Source organism: Cryptotermes secundus, unplaced genomic scaffold (genome assembly GCF_002891405.2).
Source record: "Cryptotermes secundus unplaced genomic scaffold, Csec_1.0 scaffold602, whole genome shotgun sequence".
In the NCBI taxonomy this organism is placed as follows: domain Eukaryota; kingdom Metazoa; phylum Arthropoda; class Insecta; order Blattodea; family Kalotermitidae; genus Cryptotermes; species Cryptotermes secundus.
Genome location: NW_019739219.1, coordinates 156150 through 175034, shown reverse-complemented (window position 1 = coordinate 175034; position 18885 = coordinate 156150). Strand labels below are relative to the sequence as shown.

General features: G+C 42.5%; 1 protein-coding gene across 1 annotated transcript in view; it reads left to right on the top strand.

The window, feature by feature from the left end:
* Positions 1 to 12215, top strand: part of LOC111871743 (RYamide receptor) — a 50314-nt gene extending 38099 nt beyond the window's left edge. Inside the window, exon 3 of the mRNA XM_023865045.2 lies at positions 12047 to 12215. Within this exon, the coding sequence (XP_023720813.1) occupies positions 12047 to 12215 (169 nt within the window). The remainder of the gene's footprint in view (positions 1 to 12046) is intronic.
* Positions 12216 to 18885: the final 6670 nt, after the last annotated feature.

The window sequence follows — 18885 nt, the reverse complement described above, 5'->3', positions numbered from 1 at the left end:
TGGCGCTGTAATTAAGTGTAGTCACGAGTCGTGTGTTAAAGTGCTCAGTAAATCCAAACTGCAACCCAACCACTGTCTTTAGTCACTCACAATCGTGACAGGATTGTAGTGTTTTTTTTTTGGAACAGTTATTTACAGTGTGCCACTTACAGTCTTGACGTCGAAGTGTACTTGTTCATTGCTATTCCGCTGGACACCGCTGCAGTCTCTTGTTTAACCCAACTCGTTGCTGCCAGCATGGGGTAATCACTGCTTGCTTTTCGTCACGCTGTGTTAACACCCAGGAACGCAGCACTCAGCTTCTAAGCTCACACTGATTGAGGCTAGCGGCCACTGTTTTTATGTACCAGAAAAATACCACTCTTTCTCGAGTTCGTTAGGTGCTTCGCGGTGCAAGAGGCCAAGGTGAGGGGGGGGGGTTGGAACCTTCTGTGGATGTGCAGCATATGCCGGAGATGACTCGTGCCCTGCAGTAGGATACATTGTAACCAGGAACAGATACGATATAAACGCGCACACAGAAGGAACACACAGTACACCTTAAACGAAAGAAGAATCTCGAAGACTTACCGAAGAAGATAACGCAGGACAAATTACGAACTAATAGCATTATCGTGAATAACTTCTATTAACTATACTACAAGACCGAACCCCTGGAGAACGACGACCTACAACGCGGGACAACAGAAAAACATAATTTTACATTCAACGGAGAGAGAATTTTAAATAATTTAAATTTAAATTTTGAAAAATTTTTAAAGTAGAAAAATTATTGCAACCTCTTGACGGTTGAGCGCATTATATGATTGTGATGAGTGGCAGTGATATGGATCCATATTAAGACAGTTCAGTAACAAGAGACGTGTTTGGTGAGACTGCCTGAAGGTGGTCCCATATGCGGACCGAAACGTATAGCAACTATTAAATAAGACAAATATGAGCAGTTCGATTCTTTTATTTTTATTTATTTTTGTGTTGACGGCCAAATACCAACAATACAGTGCAAGAGCAAAACTGTAAATATGGTACGATTTGTGAACGGGAAATAACTACTTACATGTAAATTTTGGATGAAAACCCTGAAGGTAAAGCACCACTTGCCACGACTAGGCAGAGATGTGAGAATAATATTAAAATTGATCTTTGTAATAGTGTTTGACAAGTTGGGCTGGATTTATGTGGTTAAGGACAGGGTAAAATGGTAACTTATTTCATTATGGTAAAGATCAGAGCTGTGCTCTGCTTTTTCATCTTAATATAATGCTTGATTTCCTCTTGTATCTCGAAGATGGAAGCTATATGCTGTTCCGAAACATCGGTTGACTTTAATCGGACTAAATAGCTTCATATCCCAGAAGACAGGAGTCGTCAAGGACACCATTGTGAAAACCTCAGATTCGAAAGAATATTACTTGGATAGCTGAGTGTTAACTTTTACAAGGAATATTCTGTACCCTGAAAGGAGCCGCCACTGACTCCAGTGCTATCTCAAGAGCTGGTTGCCGCTGTGTAATAGTCCCTGGCCTAAGCTTATGTATCGAGAAATTTGTTTCTGCGGGACTTCAAATTCCATCTCATGAATTTTACAATAATAGACCCCCACATGGAACTATATTCTTTCTATTTTCACTATATTTCTAGTGACACTACATACAATGGATTTACAATTTTCAGCAACACATTTGCTGTAACAGTGGCGCCTAGACTGAAAGACTCATTAAAATTAGAACTAATTTTTCTTACTCAACTTAAAAGGCACTATGCTACAAGCCGGAATATAGCGAGTTCAAGTCCCGATGAGGTCATTGGATGTTTTCAGTTGACCTAATCCTTCCAGCCGCACTATGGCCCTGGGGTCGACTCAGCGTGTAACAGAAATGAGTACCAGAAATTAATTAAATAATTTCCCTGGGGAATAAAGCGCGGCCGGCGCATAAGGTTGACAACTTTACCATCAACTTTGAGTCTTTTGTCTGGATAATGTGGGAGCCTCAACGCCTCACAACCCTATGGGCCTTCACGGCCTGCTACAGGGATAGCTTTAAAACTACTAGAAATGTCCTGGCTTTTGGGCCGTAAACCAAAGCTATCAATAGAAAACAAACTTCTACTGCATAAGTGCATAATAAAATCCATATGGACAGCTATGAGGCTGTACAAAACCATCAAACACAAAAATAATCCAAATTCTTGCTCTCAGTAACTAAAGCATCTCGGTATGTCTCCAACTTTACTATCCACAATGATGTACAAATCCCATTTGTCATAGAAGACACACAACTACATAGATTGTCAACACTCTACCATCAAAGCATACTCGGACACAATAACAGACAAGCTGTAGAAATTAGCCACCCACGAAATGCAAGAAGACAGGATACAGTGGCAGTCTCACTTACCACAACCTACAGATGACGGAAACTAAAACCATCACCATTTCTCTACAGGGCCTGTCAGACTATCATCACTGGATGACTTCTCTACTCAAGACACCTACTTAGAGCAAATTTACTTATTACTCCATATTATCGGGAGCGTTACCATAGAGAATACAATAAAGCGTCGTGTTCTGTAATGTTCGGGGATCAGTAAGAACAAGAACATAGAATTATATAACGGAGTAAATGTATTCAAGAAAGGTTACCAGCCTATAACTAACGTAGTAGAACGCGAGAATAATATTCTGCTGGTAGTTTCTCCCTCGAAGGATATCACTTCCAACTTCAGTGTCGAAGAGTGAGCCAAGCACAACGAGCTCAGCTCACCATTTGCTTCGATTGGTTTCTTACTTGACTCACTCTTCGATACTAGGTTTGTAGCGGGTATATCCCTCCGAAACATCGGGCTGTCTCCGAAATGTGAGGCGTTAGAACCCAGGATAAGGTGTTCTTACATGTAGCACGTGAGACGGTCATATCCAATAAAATATGACTCGATTCCAACGGCTTCTGACGATGGTGGATAACACACAGAATTATTGGGTTTTTTATTTTTTTCCCATCGTCCGGAAGTCTAGGAAATAGAAAATTCGTGTTTTCTATTTCCTAGAATTTGGACTATGAAAAAAGTCCAAAATCCCAGTAATTCGGTGTGAAAATATGACGTAATACAAGAAGAAGTCCTGAAGGAGCGAGCTTGAGAAACGCTGGTGTAATGTACACGTTTGCCTGCACTTGCCTACTGAATTTCTGTGAAGGCCCATACGCCTATGTTGTATAAAAATACAGTTAATCATGAAGTTTTGTAATTAACCAGTTTTTGCACAGCGTGTGTGATTTCCCCAGGGCCACTACGAAACTACCGAGTACAAATACCGTAATAATGGAGCGCCCCACATAGCAACTTAACCCTTTCAGTGCTCAGTTTTTCAACAGAAAGACATTATTCGAATTTGTATTTTCATTCTAATCTATAAGTTAACCTTACAGTGAAGTACAAATTCTTATCTTCAAGTTTCAAGATACTTAATTTCGAACTCCATGAACCCTTCTTGAGAAGCCTCCAGTTGTGCAGCTGCTCCAGAACTTCCCAGCGTATTATGGAACCCAAAGGTTCATTGCCGTGTTCACAAGAGCCGTCCATTGGTGCATATCCTGAGACAGATTAAGCCACTTAATACCAGCCCACTCTTTCTCCCTAAGATCTATTTTAATATTATCCATCCACCTACGTATTTGTCTTCCTAGTGGTCTCTTTCCTTCCGATTTTCCCACCAATATCCTAGATGCATTCCTCTTCGCCCCATTCGTGCTATATGCCCTGCTTATCTCATCCTTCTTGACTTCTTCATTCTAATTACATTTTGCGAAAAGTACAAGTTATGAAGCTCCTCATTATGCAGTTTTCTCCAACTTCCTATCACTTCATCTCTTTTCGGTCCAAATATTCTCCTCAGCACCCTGGCGCGTCTTCAGGTTGCGGATGAAGGAGACGACTTCCATACATGGAAGGTAGCTACGAATATATTGAACAAGCATTCGCGGACAGCCGACAATGGGTGTTCCTCCAGCTTGGGAGTTGCGAGTGGGGCTAACAACTCCTCGCCTTAAAAACAAGATTGTTACGAAATGTCATAAGGGACCTCTACGTGGACGGATTATTTAGATAAACGGCCTGAACTAAAGAAAATTGGCATAAGATTTGGAACGTGGAATGTAAGTATTCTGTGTAGGAGAGGTTCGCTAATGACAGTTGCAAAAGACGTATCAAAATGTAAGTTAGACTTAGTGGGAGTACAGGAGGTCAGATGGGACAAGGGTGGCACCGAACCAGCATGCGAACACACATTTTTCAAGGTACCTTAAAGAAGAAAACTGCTGTCTTTTTTTTGCTAGTGGGGTGGGACTAAGTCCCTCGTACTGCGGCCACTTCTGGCCTATTGTATCAGCCCCAGATGATAGGTGAGGGTGATTGTGGAGCAATTGGTGGAATGAAGATTGGCAGGGCAAACCGAAGGACTCGGATAAAACCTGACCCAGCGCCACTTTGTCCACCACAAATCCCACTTGACCAGACACGGGATCGAACCCGGGCCGCCGCGGTGGGAAGCCAGCGACTAACCTCTTGAGCAGTGGCGCGGCTTAAACTGCTGTATTACTGTACCGACAATTTCCTGGAGGAACTGAGAAAAACTACGGATAACAGGTGCTCTGGCCTAGATCCCAACCGAATACCACTCGAGGACAAGTCACAAGCGTGTCCGATAGAGTCTACATGACCGGTGACTCGTTATTCTGTGGCACATAGAGGAGCATATACCGATCACAGTGACCTCGAGGTCTAAGGCATGAACTGTTCGCCCCTCTCAAACACTGGGATCGTGGGTTTTGATGCATGGATGTCTGTGTGTGTTTTTTCTGTGTTTGCGTCGTTCTGTATATAGGCAGAGGTCTTGAGAGAGGCTAATCCTCCGTCGAAGGTGTCCTACCGACTGTCTATAGGATCACGAAAGTGAGGAGCATGGCACGACGCCTGAAAGCCGGAGGTGTGAGTCAGAGTAGCACAGCAGACGTCTGCTGCTAGAAAACGGCTAGCTGAAACACATTTACGCAGCAACGAATACGCTTGTATAATTCAACACGTTGCCCGGAGATTGTCACACGTTTCGTGACAACAGAGAATAACAGAGGACAATCACCTGTCCGTGAGGGTGATCCGTGTTCGGTCCCCATGAAGTTATCTCAGACCAGGAGTCAAACATCCAGAGAGAGCACACGAAAGAAGAGAAACTCTTATCTTTACATAATTCCAGAAACTTATGTTGGCCGTTCTTTTCTGTTGGTCAGGAGCTTATTCGTATTTCTGAAAAGCCAGTCCCACCCCTTGTTATGGTTCTGTTATCTGAGACATAGTCAAGTGTAGTCCGGTGAAAGGGGGGGCGCATCTCTTCCATTTTGAGGGTCGGAGAATAATACAAGCAAGAGACCAACATGAAGTAGGCATCAGGGCAGATGTTATACAAAAACATCAGTCAAGGTTCACTGCACTACACAGCTTTATATCCCAGAAGATAAAACTCCTCACAGTCACCGCTGTGACAGACTCAAATCTGACACAAGGTTAATTTATTTCATTTCTGCCTGTCGGACATGTTACCACACAACGTTGTGGTAAGTGGTTAGCTGTATTTAGTCAGATATTGAAATCGTTTTGTTCGAATATTCCATTTGTTCGATTCATGTGTGTTTATATAGGTATATAACGGAAAACTTAATTATTCATAGCGTGGGCGGTCAGTGATTGAACTCTTCTGGCTGTGGCAGCTTCTGTTAAATCCACAAGCATTTACGGCATCGTTACTTGAAAATTATTGACAACATCAAATAAAATCTAAGCCAATCGTCTCTGAGTTAAGGAAGGACGTTTGGTGCCCGTGAAATATAAATGTCCTTACCTGGACGCTGTATGATTGAAGGTACACTCGTGCTAAATTACAATGCAACCAATGCGGAGCCTACTCAGAAACAAAATATCTCCTCTCGTGTAAGGGGAGGCCCTATTTCTGAATATATAAATTGTCTAAGAAGAAAATATTTTGGTCATGAGCCCTGACGGGGCCCGAAGCCAAGAATAACTAGGCTGGCGAGCTCCTGTGCTATGCAGTACTCAGTAGCCTGAATGTTCAAAGTAAGCACTTGTTAATATTCGTTTTGCAAAACGTTGTATGTGAGGGCCATGAAATTTTAGTTTTCTGATTATTTTGGAGTTCAGTAATTCGGAAGAAGAGATAGAGAGAGAGAGATTGATTTAAAATATAACAGAAGAACAGGTGAAAGTGAAAAATCATGGAAGAAATGAAGGACACTTTATTGAGGAGAGGAAAAAGAAAGAGCTTCATTATGGTAGAGGTTCCCAGGCTTCGCCCTCTCTCCTCAGGTAAGGGTAGAGTGAAATTGAAGACGTTAGAATGGTTAGAAACATCATCAAAATAATATAAAAACACAACTGCTCTCTGTCCTTAGCCGGATCAATTCAGTCCGTATACTCCATCATATCTATCTGAGATCTATTTTAATATTATCCACCTACCTATGTTTTAGTCTTCTCAGTGGTCTCTTTCCTTCTGGCTTTCCCACCAATAACCTAAATCCATTCCTCTTCTCCCCCTATTCATGCTACATGCCCAGCCCAAGTCCCACTCCTTGACTTGATCTTTCTAATTATACTTGGAGAAGAGTACAAGTTATGAAGCTCCTCATTATGCAGTTTTCTCCAACCTCCTGTCACTTCATCTCTCTTTTGTACAAATATTCTCCTCACCCTGTTGTCAAACACCCTCATTCTGTGTTCCTCCCTTAAAACCCACAGAAAATTAAAAATAATAGTTATGAAAATCTCCAGGGAAGCACGTGGTGGCTCAGTTTGTTGAGACATTATGCTGGAAGCTTGAAGGGCGCGGATTCGATTCCAAATGTGGTCATTGGATTCTTTTTTCCATTGACCTAATCCTTCCAACCGCACTATGTCCCAGGGTTTGACTCAGTCTCTAACAGAAATGAGTACCAGGAATCTCCGTGTGGGTAAAGGGCGGCCGGCGCGTAGGGCTGAGAAACTTACGGCCATCATGTAGCCGATTGTCTAGAAAATGCGGAAACCTCGACGTCTCACAACCCTATGGGCCTCCACGGACTGTTACAGGGATAGCTTTACTTTATGGAAATCTCCACGCTATAACTTCCTCCAGTCTGCTGTCATTCCTAGGAGCACTTACTCTCTTCAGCCCACTTTCCTTGTAGACCCTGAATCTATGTCCTTTCTTTAGATTGAGAAACCAAGTTTTACACCCGGAATAATTAAACGCTTTTCAGCGGGGTTATACATTTATGCGTGTTGATTACATGAAAACATATTCAGTGTTCTCTCAACGTGAGAATTTTAGTCAGAGCTTATCGACAACAAAAAATAAACATTTCGGACGAACGTGTAGCCTCCGTCTTCTGGGTCGAAGATTAAACCGAGCAAGAAACCAGCGTCAAAGCAGGTGACAAGCCAGCTACACCCATTATTTAAATTCGCATATTGGGGGGTGGAGTCCAACTGGGTCCACTCGGCACGGCGGCCACTGATTGTCCTGTTGTAGCCTGCCCCGGGTGATTATGATGATGGAGAATTTGGTGGAATGAAGATTGACAGGGGAAACCGAAGTATTCGAAAAAAAAACCCCGCCCAAGCGCCACTTTGTCCACCACAAATCCCACTTGACCAGACCCGGAATCGAACGCTGACCGCCGCGGTGGGAAGCCAGCGACTAACCGCTTGAGCTATGGCGCGGCCGACTACACGGCCCTATATTCCAGAACATGGAACCCTCTATAACCGTCGCTGTGAGAATCAAAAATCTTACGCACAAATCCGTCATTTTACGAATTGACGGATTACACGTAAGTGGAAAAGGTATTAATTAGACTAATGGGGAGGATACTCCGTGCTACAAATATAATCACTTGACGATATAAATGTATGAATTGCAATGGAAATGACATTTAGACTGAATTAAAAAAAAAGACATGATCTGTAAATTAAATTTCCAGGTGCAATGGAAATGACGAAGACCTAGGAGTGGATGGAAAAGTAATTTAAGTTTTGAACCACAGAGCGGGAAATACAATTCATCCTGAACTCTTCAAACGTTCAATTTAAAAAAAAAAATTATTCTCGAACTAACGAACATTGTAATAATTTGGAAAATGTAAGCTGAAAGTTTATATTCCAATTCATCTTTGGTATTCTGTTTGACTTTACTCTGTTCGTATCGCTTTCTTTGGGTACTTTTCGCTTGTAAAATCAACATTTGTAAGAACGTTGAATATTTCTCTTGTGACTGTATTTCGTATTCAGTGGCTGTCGTATAAATCTCATTTGTGTTGCTTCCAGCGCGTTGATGTCCGTTTTGTGCAATCAGCTAATGGATCTGTATTATTGCGCCTACTTAAAATAGAAACCATATAATTGACATTCGTTGCACAGTTATTAGTAAGCATTAGGGCGCTTGGAACCCTCTGTGAAAGTAAAGAATTTCATTAAAACCTCGTTTTGTCTGTTTTACTTTGGGTCCCATCTCTCACTTCAGTGCCTTTGTGTAATGATAAACTGTGTAGCACTAATAGATACAAAAGTACGCTGGATTCATGTAGGAGAAAATTACGTCTTATTTTAATGCGTTATATTGAAAAGAGAAGAGTTCTATATTCTGGGATGTAATGTCATGTAGCCTGTTGAAAGTAAACAGAATTTTCGGAGGGATATTATTATTATTATTATTGGAGGGGGTGGGTTTCCCCATGCACCGCGACCAGTGGTCTATTGTACGTCCCCCTGTGATATTCTACCAGTCTCTATACCCTACCGGTACTGGTGCGTGCCATCAGTCCCGACTAAGCCAGCGAGTTCGACCTCTACTGGCTCAGCTGTATGTAGATGCTTACCCCATCTAGCAGAGGCGTTAGAGACTATTGTTGGGCGGGAAATGTCCTTACAAATTTGGCTCAGAGGTCTCCTTGAGACATGAGGTTCTTTTACGTGCCGTAAAGCTACGACACGGGACCCACGGCTTAAAGTCCCTCCCGGAGGACTTGTTCCTTGAATTCTTCCGCCCTTAAAAATTCCACAACCTCCGCCGTGTTTGAACCCGCGTACCTTGAGTCATGAGGTGGGAACGTTACCCCTAGACTACGGAGGCAGCTTTCGGAGGGATATATCGCTTCCACCTTCAGGATCGGAGAATAAGCAAGTAAGAAACCAACGTCAAATCAGGTGAAAAGCAAGTTTCTGCTTGTCTTATTCGACTCTGAAGATGGAGGCAACATATTCTTCCTAAACTTCGGATGGCTCTCAGCGGACAGCTCTTCATAACCACCACTGTGAAAACCTCAGAACGATGTTTAACAGCACGACATTTAAGTGTTAGCCAAATTACGCGATAGTGGTCAGATTGGAGCCTTCTGGAATGATACCATGTAGCATGGAAGGTAGGTAACACAGTTTCGGAGGAAGGTGCTGCCTCCTTCTTCATGGTGTGTGATCTCAATTTGAAAATATCGTTATATATACGTAAGGGGGTTGGGAAGCAAACAGGTCACCGCGTGTGGGTCAAAGAACATTGGAGATACGAGAAGGGAGTAGACAAACAAATGAAAATGCTATTATTTTAGAACACAGAAAGAGGTTGACCCCGTTCAGGCAAGGAAAGTGCCAAGTTAAGTCTGTATACAGACTGTCGCTATCCCAAATTGACTCAATTCGGCTCTAAAGACGGTGCAGTAACGTTACTACGTCACAGAAGACAGCATAAGGACCGCAGTCGCTGCTGGGAGGACATTACCCCCACAAGTCAGTGCCTTTACATTGTCACGCTTCTTGACCCCGGATTCAATCTCCTCTTCATTTCCTCCAGAATCAAGTTTTGATTTGTTACATTTGTCCCCAAATATCTGAACTGTGCCACATTTTCAAAGAATCTCTTACCTATGTTTATAGGCCGCGTCATAGCTCAAGCGGTTAGTCGCTGTGCATCCCACCGCGGCGGCCCGTGTTCGAACCCGGTTCTGGTCAAGTGGGATTTGTGGTGGACAAAGTGATGCTGGGGCAGGTTTGCCCCGAGTACTTCGGTTTCCCCTGCCAGTCTTCTTCTTCTTCCCTCGGTACTAAACCACAGTGGGCTTAGGTCTACCTCCATGAACTTCTCGGTTCACTTCTGTTGTCTAGATCTTACACATTCGGTAGGACTCCTTGGGCGGGTGATCAGTTCGTCGCAAGGCCCCTACCTGCACACAAACACAGAAAAACGCACACACAGAAACTAAACATCCATGCCCTGAGTGGGATTCGAACCCACGATGTCGGTTTCCAAGCGAGCGAAGACAGTAGATGCCCTGCCAATCTTCATTCCACCAAATTCTCCATCATCATAATCACCGGGGGCAGGTACAGTAGGATAATCAGTGACCGCCGTGCCGAGTGGACCCAGTTGGACTCCACCCCCCACAAAGCTAAATTAAAAAAAAATTAATTACCTCTGTTTATGTCAGAATTTGCCCTACATTCTGGTGACGGGACAGCAGCATATACTTAGATTTCTCTGCGGTTACTTCTAATCTAACATCTTTCTTTTTCTATGGCGCTACAGCCCCAATTTGGGCCTAGGCCTACCTCCACGAAACTCTCCGTTTCACTTCGGTTTACTAGATCTTACACATTCGGTAGGACTCCTTGGGCGAGTGATCAGCTCTTCGCAAGGCCTCTACCTGTAGACAAACACAGAAAAACGCACACAAACATCCATGCCATGAGTGGGATTCGAACCCACGATCCAGGCTTCTGAGCGAGCGAAGACAGTGCATGCCTTAGACCGCTCGGCTACCGTGACCGGCAGTGTATAAGAATAATATATAAGAATTCAGTTCGTACCTCACAGGAAGCAGATGCGAACCCACGATCCCGGCTTCCGAGCGAGCGAAGACAGTGCATGCCTTAGACCGCTCGGCTACCGTGACCGGCAGTGTATAAGAATAATATATAAGAATTCAGTTCGTACCTCACAGGAAGCAGATGCGAACCCACGATCCCGGCTTCCGAGCGAGCGAAGACAGTGCATGCCTTAGACCGCTCGGCTACCGTGACTGGCAATCCAACCTCTTTACTAGCGTCAATTAAAGTTCCTGTGTTTTCTTTATGACATCTTAGTTATCTCCCAGTGCAGTCACATCATCAGCATAGACCAGCAGCTGATGTGTCCCATTTAATTTCAGTCCCATCTGGTTTTCCTGGGCCTTCGTAATGAAATAAATAAAATGTTCTTTTCTTTACGTACAACACTAGGATTCATATAATGCAATAAATATATAGTATATATTTGTTTTTTTTCTAGATCTTCCTAATAATGTGTTTTATAGTTCTAAAGAACGGATGGAATTTATTTATACTGGAGAAAAGAATTCTCATACTTCGTCCCTCGTTTCAGATATCTTCAATTCATATGTCGTCTTTACTGCGTGACCACTCTTCCACTGGGTCTGCATTAGCAGTAACTTTTAACACGTTTCACTTCTTGCCTTCAACATGAAATAATACCGTTTACATTCCCTACAGAACGGACAATACTGTGTAAAATGAGGCACCGACTAAATAATTAACATTAATATTACTACATCTACATCACCAGCCTCCAAAACAGTTTATTATATATACACAAAATATAGAATACTCCAATTTGTCCGTGGGAACACAACAAAGTCACAAAAACGAACGACTGACTCGGTGATGTAAAGAATCACTCGAATAATTTTTATTCTTGTTTTATAATATAAATTTTCTTTTATATAATCTAATTTATTGTATTTTTACTCCAATAATTAATAATATTGTATCTAATTTTATTAGTACTGCAGTTCAGTGGTGTATATATGTTAGCCATGTATTTGCCTGATGATGGCTTTTGATAGTCGAAACATGTAGCAGAGCGAAACTAGGCACGGACCTTGATATAGTTGTGTTGTGACAGTTTTAATAAAGAAATTGTATGAAATAATACGTTTTGTTTCTGTTGCAGCATGATGCTAATGTTGCTGCAGTACGTGGTACCACTGTTGGTGCTGGTCTTCACTTACACGAGGATAGCCATCGAGGTCTGGGGGAAGAAGACCCCAGGAGAGGCAGAGAACACGCGAGATCAGCGCATGGCCCGCAACAAGAGAAAGGTTTGTCATATCAGCACGTAACTCTCACATTAAATGTAAATATGAATACACGGTCACTCGGTTATGCCACAGTGTCTCATAGTTGCCCACAGCTGGGGTTATTGCAGCGTCATTTTGTCGGGTATGTACAGAGGGAGAGAGCAGACACTAACTAACTAACGAGAACGGAAGTCATCACTAAAGAGACCAATTCTTTGTATGGAACCAACATTAGGGACTATATTATATTTAAGCATCCTGTTGCACTCTACACGATAAATGATACAAAATCCGTCCCAAGTGCAAACAATATATATTGTGACATGTTGACCCATACCTCCCCAGCGGCCCGTAGAGGTAACGTAGCGCTCGCGTAATAGGCGATCTTGATCTTCTTCTCCTCTACACTACATGTTTCGGCCTCTAACGGCCATCATCAGGTGTATACTCTTACGTTACTGTCACACTGAACCCAGTCTAAAATTTAACATTTAAAAATCACATTGTTATTTCTTCGTTATTACCAACATCTACCTCTTTGATATCTGTCTGGCATGTAGATTATTTTGCACACGTCAATTTTGGTTTTTCTGTACTAGCACTANGTATGTAGATTATTTTGCACACGTCAATTACTACACAGAATAACACCTGTACAGTGTGGAAACAAGAACTAGCCGCTGCAGCACTTAGACATAGGGCGAGTAACCCTAATAATTTTAAATTTTAAATTTTAAATTTAGAGAAATTTTTAAAGGATTTAAAATTAGAACTAAAGATTTTATAGTGCTAGTACAGAAAAACCAAAATTGACGTGTGCAAAATAATCTACATACAAGACACATATCAACGAGGTAGATGTTGATAATACGAAGAAAATAACAATGTGTTTTTTAAATGTTAAATTTTAGACTGGGTTCAGTGTGACAGTAACGTAAGAGTATACACCTGATGATGGCCGTTAGAGGCCGAAACATGTAGTGTAGAGGAGAACAAAATCAAAGACATATAATATATATTGTTTGCACCTGGGACGGATTTTGTATCATTTGTCGATTAGGGACTATGTGTGTCGATTGGGCCCCACTAAGTAGGTTCCACCCGAAGACAGACAAATTCCAGTCTCCGGAGCATTGTGTTTTAAATAAAAACAGAACGGTCTAGCAACATAGAAAACACTGCTCCTGTGTTGTTGGTCGGGTGTGTGTTGTGGGCGTTGCCTGGCAGTGGGTCGATACGTAACAATATTATTCTTACCAGTTTTAAATGATCCTGTCGTATGCACCTGGGTTTCCTGAGCAGTCTCTTTCCTTCAAGTTTACCGACAAAACCTGTCTGCGCAATTATTTGCCCACGTGCCTGCATTGGAATAGCAGAACGGGTCTTCGGCGTCAGTAGCAGATTCATGTTGTCGCTGGTTCTTGGAAGTTACCGCTAAAGCTACTGAGATATTTCGTTTCCTCGCACAAACATCATGCTGTGAGCATTAATTTGTACCTCGGTTGTTACGAATGCATGAAGGAACTAACACAAAGTACCTTCAGATTTCAATTGTGGACTACATTTCGTGTGTGATGTTCAGTTGCTATATCCTCATGTCTCCACGATATGTTAGGCTGCCCCCCCCCCCGTGCAACTGTAATGTGTTTGCGTTTTACGTCCTGACAAATTATCTGAACTGAAAGACAAAGGAACTGACTTACATCCACTCGTCTTCTGGAAACGAATTGTAACAAATGGAGAAATGAAAGTTGCCTTCGTCTGAGATGTGGTTTTATTTCAAGCTGGTTGTTTAACGACGCTGTCAGGATAATGTGTTTTACTGTATAGTTTGGTAGATACGTACTATTGAAGTAACCTGGAGCCTAGGGGCCGCGCCATAGCTCAAGCGGTTAGTCGCTGGCTTCCCACCGCGGCGGCCCAGGTTCGATGCAGGGTCTGGTCAAGTTGGATTTCTGGTGGACAAAGTGGCGCTGGGGCAGTTTTTCTCCGAGTACTTCTGTTTCCCCTGCCAATCTTCATTCCATCAATTGCTCCACAATCACCCTCACCTATCATCTGGGGCTGGTACAATAGGCCAGAAGTGGCCGCAGTACAAGGGACTTAGTCCCACCCCACTGGCAATAAAAAAAAACTGGAGCCTACGCCTTCACAGTGAAGGGAGGACGAAGAAAACATGTTCCTCCGAAATGTTGTTACTTTCTACCAAAGGCCACGGCGTCACATCTCAGGCGACCACTATTTTGATACACATTGCAGTGAGGGCTCTCACTTCTTACAAGTTAGTTAATATAAGAGCGTTCCGTTTCTTTTGTTTACATTGTCTCGAATACTATCAGATTTACTGAAAAGGTGTGTTGGGCTTAAACCATTTTATTTTTTTTACGAATTGTATTCATGACATCTCGCTTCTAAAAGCATTTAGTGGGTCACATTTGCGCTGAGACGCATTCACGCCTTCATTAACTTGTCCATTACTCATCATCATCATCATCTGCAAGGGTTGAGCATGTTAGCCCGTTTCGTCCTGAAAAATAAAACCATCTTTTCCTTGGTCTTCCTGGCATCCTCGAGAATTATGAGTAACTGTGTGTTTACTTGACCAGGTTACCAGGAACTGCACTACAAGCCGCAATGTCGCGCGTTCGATTCCCGATGAAATCATTGGATTTTTTAAATTACCTAATTCTTCCAACCGCACTGTGAACCTGGGATCTACTCAGCGTCTAACAGAAATGAGTACCAGGGATCTTCATCGGGGTAAAGGGCGGCCGGCGGTTAAGACTGAAAACCTGACCGCCATCTGTGAGCCGATTATCTAGAAAAAGTGGGAGCCTCGACCTCTCACAACCCTATGAGCCTTCACGGCCGGTTACAAGGATAGCTTTACCGTCTTGCCGGCCCATTTTGAGGGACTAGAACTTTTATAAAATTAGACGGGCTGCCTACCATAGCTAACGTATCCTGCCTATTCGTCACGTAACCCTGAGAAGGAGCCCTCACCAGCTGCTAACCACAGGGCCTGTGGGACCCAGAGCTCGCAGAAGACAGGGTCGCCACTTCCTGTAGTTCTACTGTCTCTGGCGAGAGTTCCAATTTGCTACCTCCAACTTGCCCACTAGTGTAGTTCACTAACAAACGAAAGCATATGTATCGACAGATGTTAGTAAAACCCATCAGTATAAATTAAAAATAATGCCTCCAACGGTTCCCAAATCACTGCACCCTGATATATATATACAGACCTGGCGAAGGTAATAGGCACAATTTTAGATTTGTGAACTGCCCAAAAAGAGAAAAGAACACAAAATATGATTTCAGCGATGACTATGAATAGATACAACGTTGTTTATTTGCGTTTCGGAGGAATATATGCCTCCATCTTCAGGGTCGAAGAATGAGCCAAGTAAGAAACAGGCCTGATTGATGTAGCAAGTTGTTTCCACCCTCCCCAACGCACTACACAGCTTTGTGTCAAAGAAGATATAACTCTTCAATCATTCAGTATTTCCCCTTCTGCGTCATTTCCGCATTAACGTAGCGATATCATGATGGCTGCTCGCTGAATTCTCCGCCCACTATTTTTAACAACTGGGCGAGTTACCGAATCCTAAACCGTTACATTCACTGAACTTCACAGACGGAAACATGACCGTGGCTCACACGTACTCTGTTCCGTTTCCTGTATCACCTTTGTTTATTCCCCGGCGCACTTTTAAACTGATATATAACACAAAGAAGGTGAGGCGCTGACAAGCAGACTCAGCTTTCTCTGAAGACGAAACTACCTCCCATGGTGTGGAGTCCTACTGTGAAACTGTCGCTACCGAAGCGGCACATAACGTAGACCTCAAGGCCGGCCGGTATCACTTGAGACAAATTCAAACAATAAATAAGCATGTACTTCTTTTGGCTTATTTTGGACTTCACCCATCGTCTGGTATGTAAAAGACAAAAAACCACGACGTTTCGGAGACTGGATCTGTCTCCGTCTTCAGGTGGATANGAAGTCCAAAATAAGCCAAAAGAAGTACAGTATACACCATTGTCAGAATCTTTCAAAGTCTATCCCAATAAATAAGCGTATTAAAAAAAAGTTTCAGTAGTGAATCCAAAAGAAATAAACAAGTAATATTATGAATTTTCTATCTGTACGTTTATATCCCCCTCAATTTTTAAGGATTATGGGAGATCATCTTGCTTTATATGTGTCAGTGTATCTGCGTGTCCCTCCCTATCTTTGCTAGGTAACAGGTAGTATGGATGTCCCGCATAAATTTTGTGTTTTCTATGTGGTCCGTTTCGTATCAAAGGAGAGTAGGAGAATTAGCTATCCTATCACATGCGCTTAAGTCTCCCAGGTTGTCAGCTCCATTCTTATTCTATGACTACTCATCCGCCCAGTATGTACTGCATGCCTCACTAAATTCCTGATCATTTTTTTAGGAATGGAAGTTACGAAGGATCTCACTGAGTAGCTTCCCTTCCCCCACCCCCTTGTTTCCTGTCCATTAGGTATAAATTATTCTGAATGAATCTAATTATGAGCCGGGATAGATGAGTCGGTATAGTGACGAGCTACTGTCTGAGCTGCCAGATTCGATTCCCAGCAAGGACAAGAGATGTTTCTTTCCGCCACAGCCTCCAGATCGACACTGGGGCCCAAATAACTACCTATAAAATGGGTACAGGCGTCTCTTTCCTCGGAAATAAGGCGGCTGGGGCGTGAAGCTAATCAATCACGTCCATAAGTTCGGAAATCAAGAATGGTGGAGTTATGTTTCCACTCCTGCATAAGTCTCCCAGCTTGGTGCTTAATAACTTAAGCACAGAAACATCTTTACTTTACTATTTACTATAGAGTAAATAATTCGAAAATGTGGCGAAATTCTAAGAACATATTTGAGAACGACGGTAGCAGAACAGATACATTACTTTCTGAATTATTGCAAGTTCTCCGGTAATTCGGTCCTGTTAAATTCCGCGAAATATTGTTGCAGTGAAGATTTTCTTTTAACTTCACGTCTCCTATTTATGAAAGCGAGAAATGAAATATGAGGTATGGCTTCCAAATTTCCTTACATACCTTATTTCTTTGTGCGACACTCGTTAATGACACGATAGTAGGTATATTTTGCTAGGTTTGTCTCACAGTTAGTACATCATCATCATCATCAGTAATCTGTCAGACAGGTCCACAGTCTCTTCCAAAACAATTCCTCCACTTCATAGGATCTAGAGCTTTCTCCTTCAAATGACAGTATCCTCTTCTGTCCCCAAGGTCATCCAGCATCTTCTTACGTCTTCTTCCTCGTCTTCTTGTCACTTCTATCTGCCCCTCTATCTTTCCTTCAGTAACTTCTTTTAGAAGGCAGTTTCTGCGTAAAACAAGACCAATCCAATTAGCCTTCCGTTTTCTTATTTCGTGTAGGATATTCCTCTGCTCACTGACTCTAATTAACACTTCTTCATTTCTCACATAATCGGTCCAACTGATCTTCTCCAGCCTTCTCCAACACCACATTTCGAAACTTTCCAGATGTTTCTGATCTACTGCCCTAAGTGTCCATGTTTCAGCCTCACACAGAGCTATGCTCCAAATGTAGCATTTCACTAGTTTCTTCCTCAAATTTAAGTCCAATTTGCTGGTAAAAAGATTCTTCTTCTTGCTAAATGCAGCTTTTGCCATGGCAATCCTGGATTTAATTTCACTAGTACACCTTCCATCATCTGTTAACAAGCTACCCAAATATTTAAAACATTTCACATTCTCCACTTGTTTTTGGTCTATCTTTATTGTGACTGGGGTTGATTGTCTCGAAATTTTCATTACTTTTGTTTTCTCCACATTCATTTCCATGCCATAGCACCTTCCAATTTCAATTAGTCTATCAGTCATACCCTGTAGCACAGTTTCTTCCTTAGCCATTAACACAAGGTCATCTGCATATTTCACAGTTTGAATAATTTGCCCTCCTACTTTGAAGTCTCCGAGCCCATCCAGAGCTTCCTTGGTAAGGCATTCGCTGTACAAGTTGAACAGAATTGGTGATAAACAGCATTCTTGTCGAACTCCTCTTCCAATCTGCACACTTCCTGTCTCCCCTCTGTCCAGTCGTACTCTGACTTTCCGTTAGTACGTCATACTTTCAATTGCCACATGCCCACCAAGGATTTCTCCATTTATCTAATCCTTCCAGCCGCACTATGGCTATGGGGTCGACCCAGCCTGTAACAGAAATGAGTACCAGGAATCTTCCTGGGGAGTGAAGGGCGGTCGGTGCGTAAGGATAACAACCTCACCACCACTGTGAGCAGATTGTCTAGACAAAAATATGGGAGCCTCGACGTCTCACAACTCTATGGACCTTCACGGCCTGTTACATGGATAGCTTTAACTAACAAATAATTTAACATGTATCGCAATGGGGCAGGTTTACGCCTCAAAACTTTAATTTATCAGTTGTCTTATACTGGCTTGGGATTTGTCCGTCCACATCGAGTGATTAAAGAGGTGGCCTTTAAGAATATCAACCAGGTTACACAGAATCACATCCCAGAAGAGCGTTAGTCTTTATGGATTTATTTACCATGAAAGCAAAGTGCAGAACAGAGGACGTGATAAACGGAAATACACTACATAAGGAGGAGTTTCATAGTCTGTACCCTTCAGTGTGTATGAGTAAGGTGGCACAAGTAAATAGGAATAAAT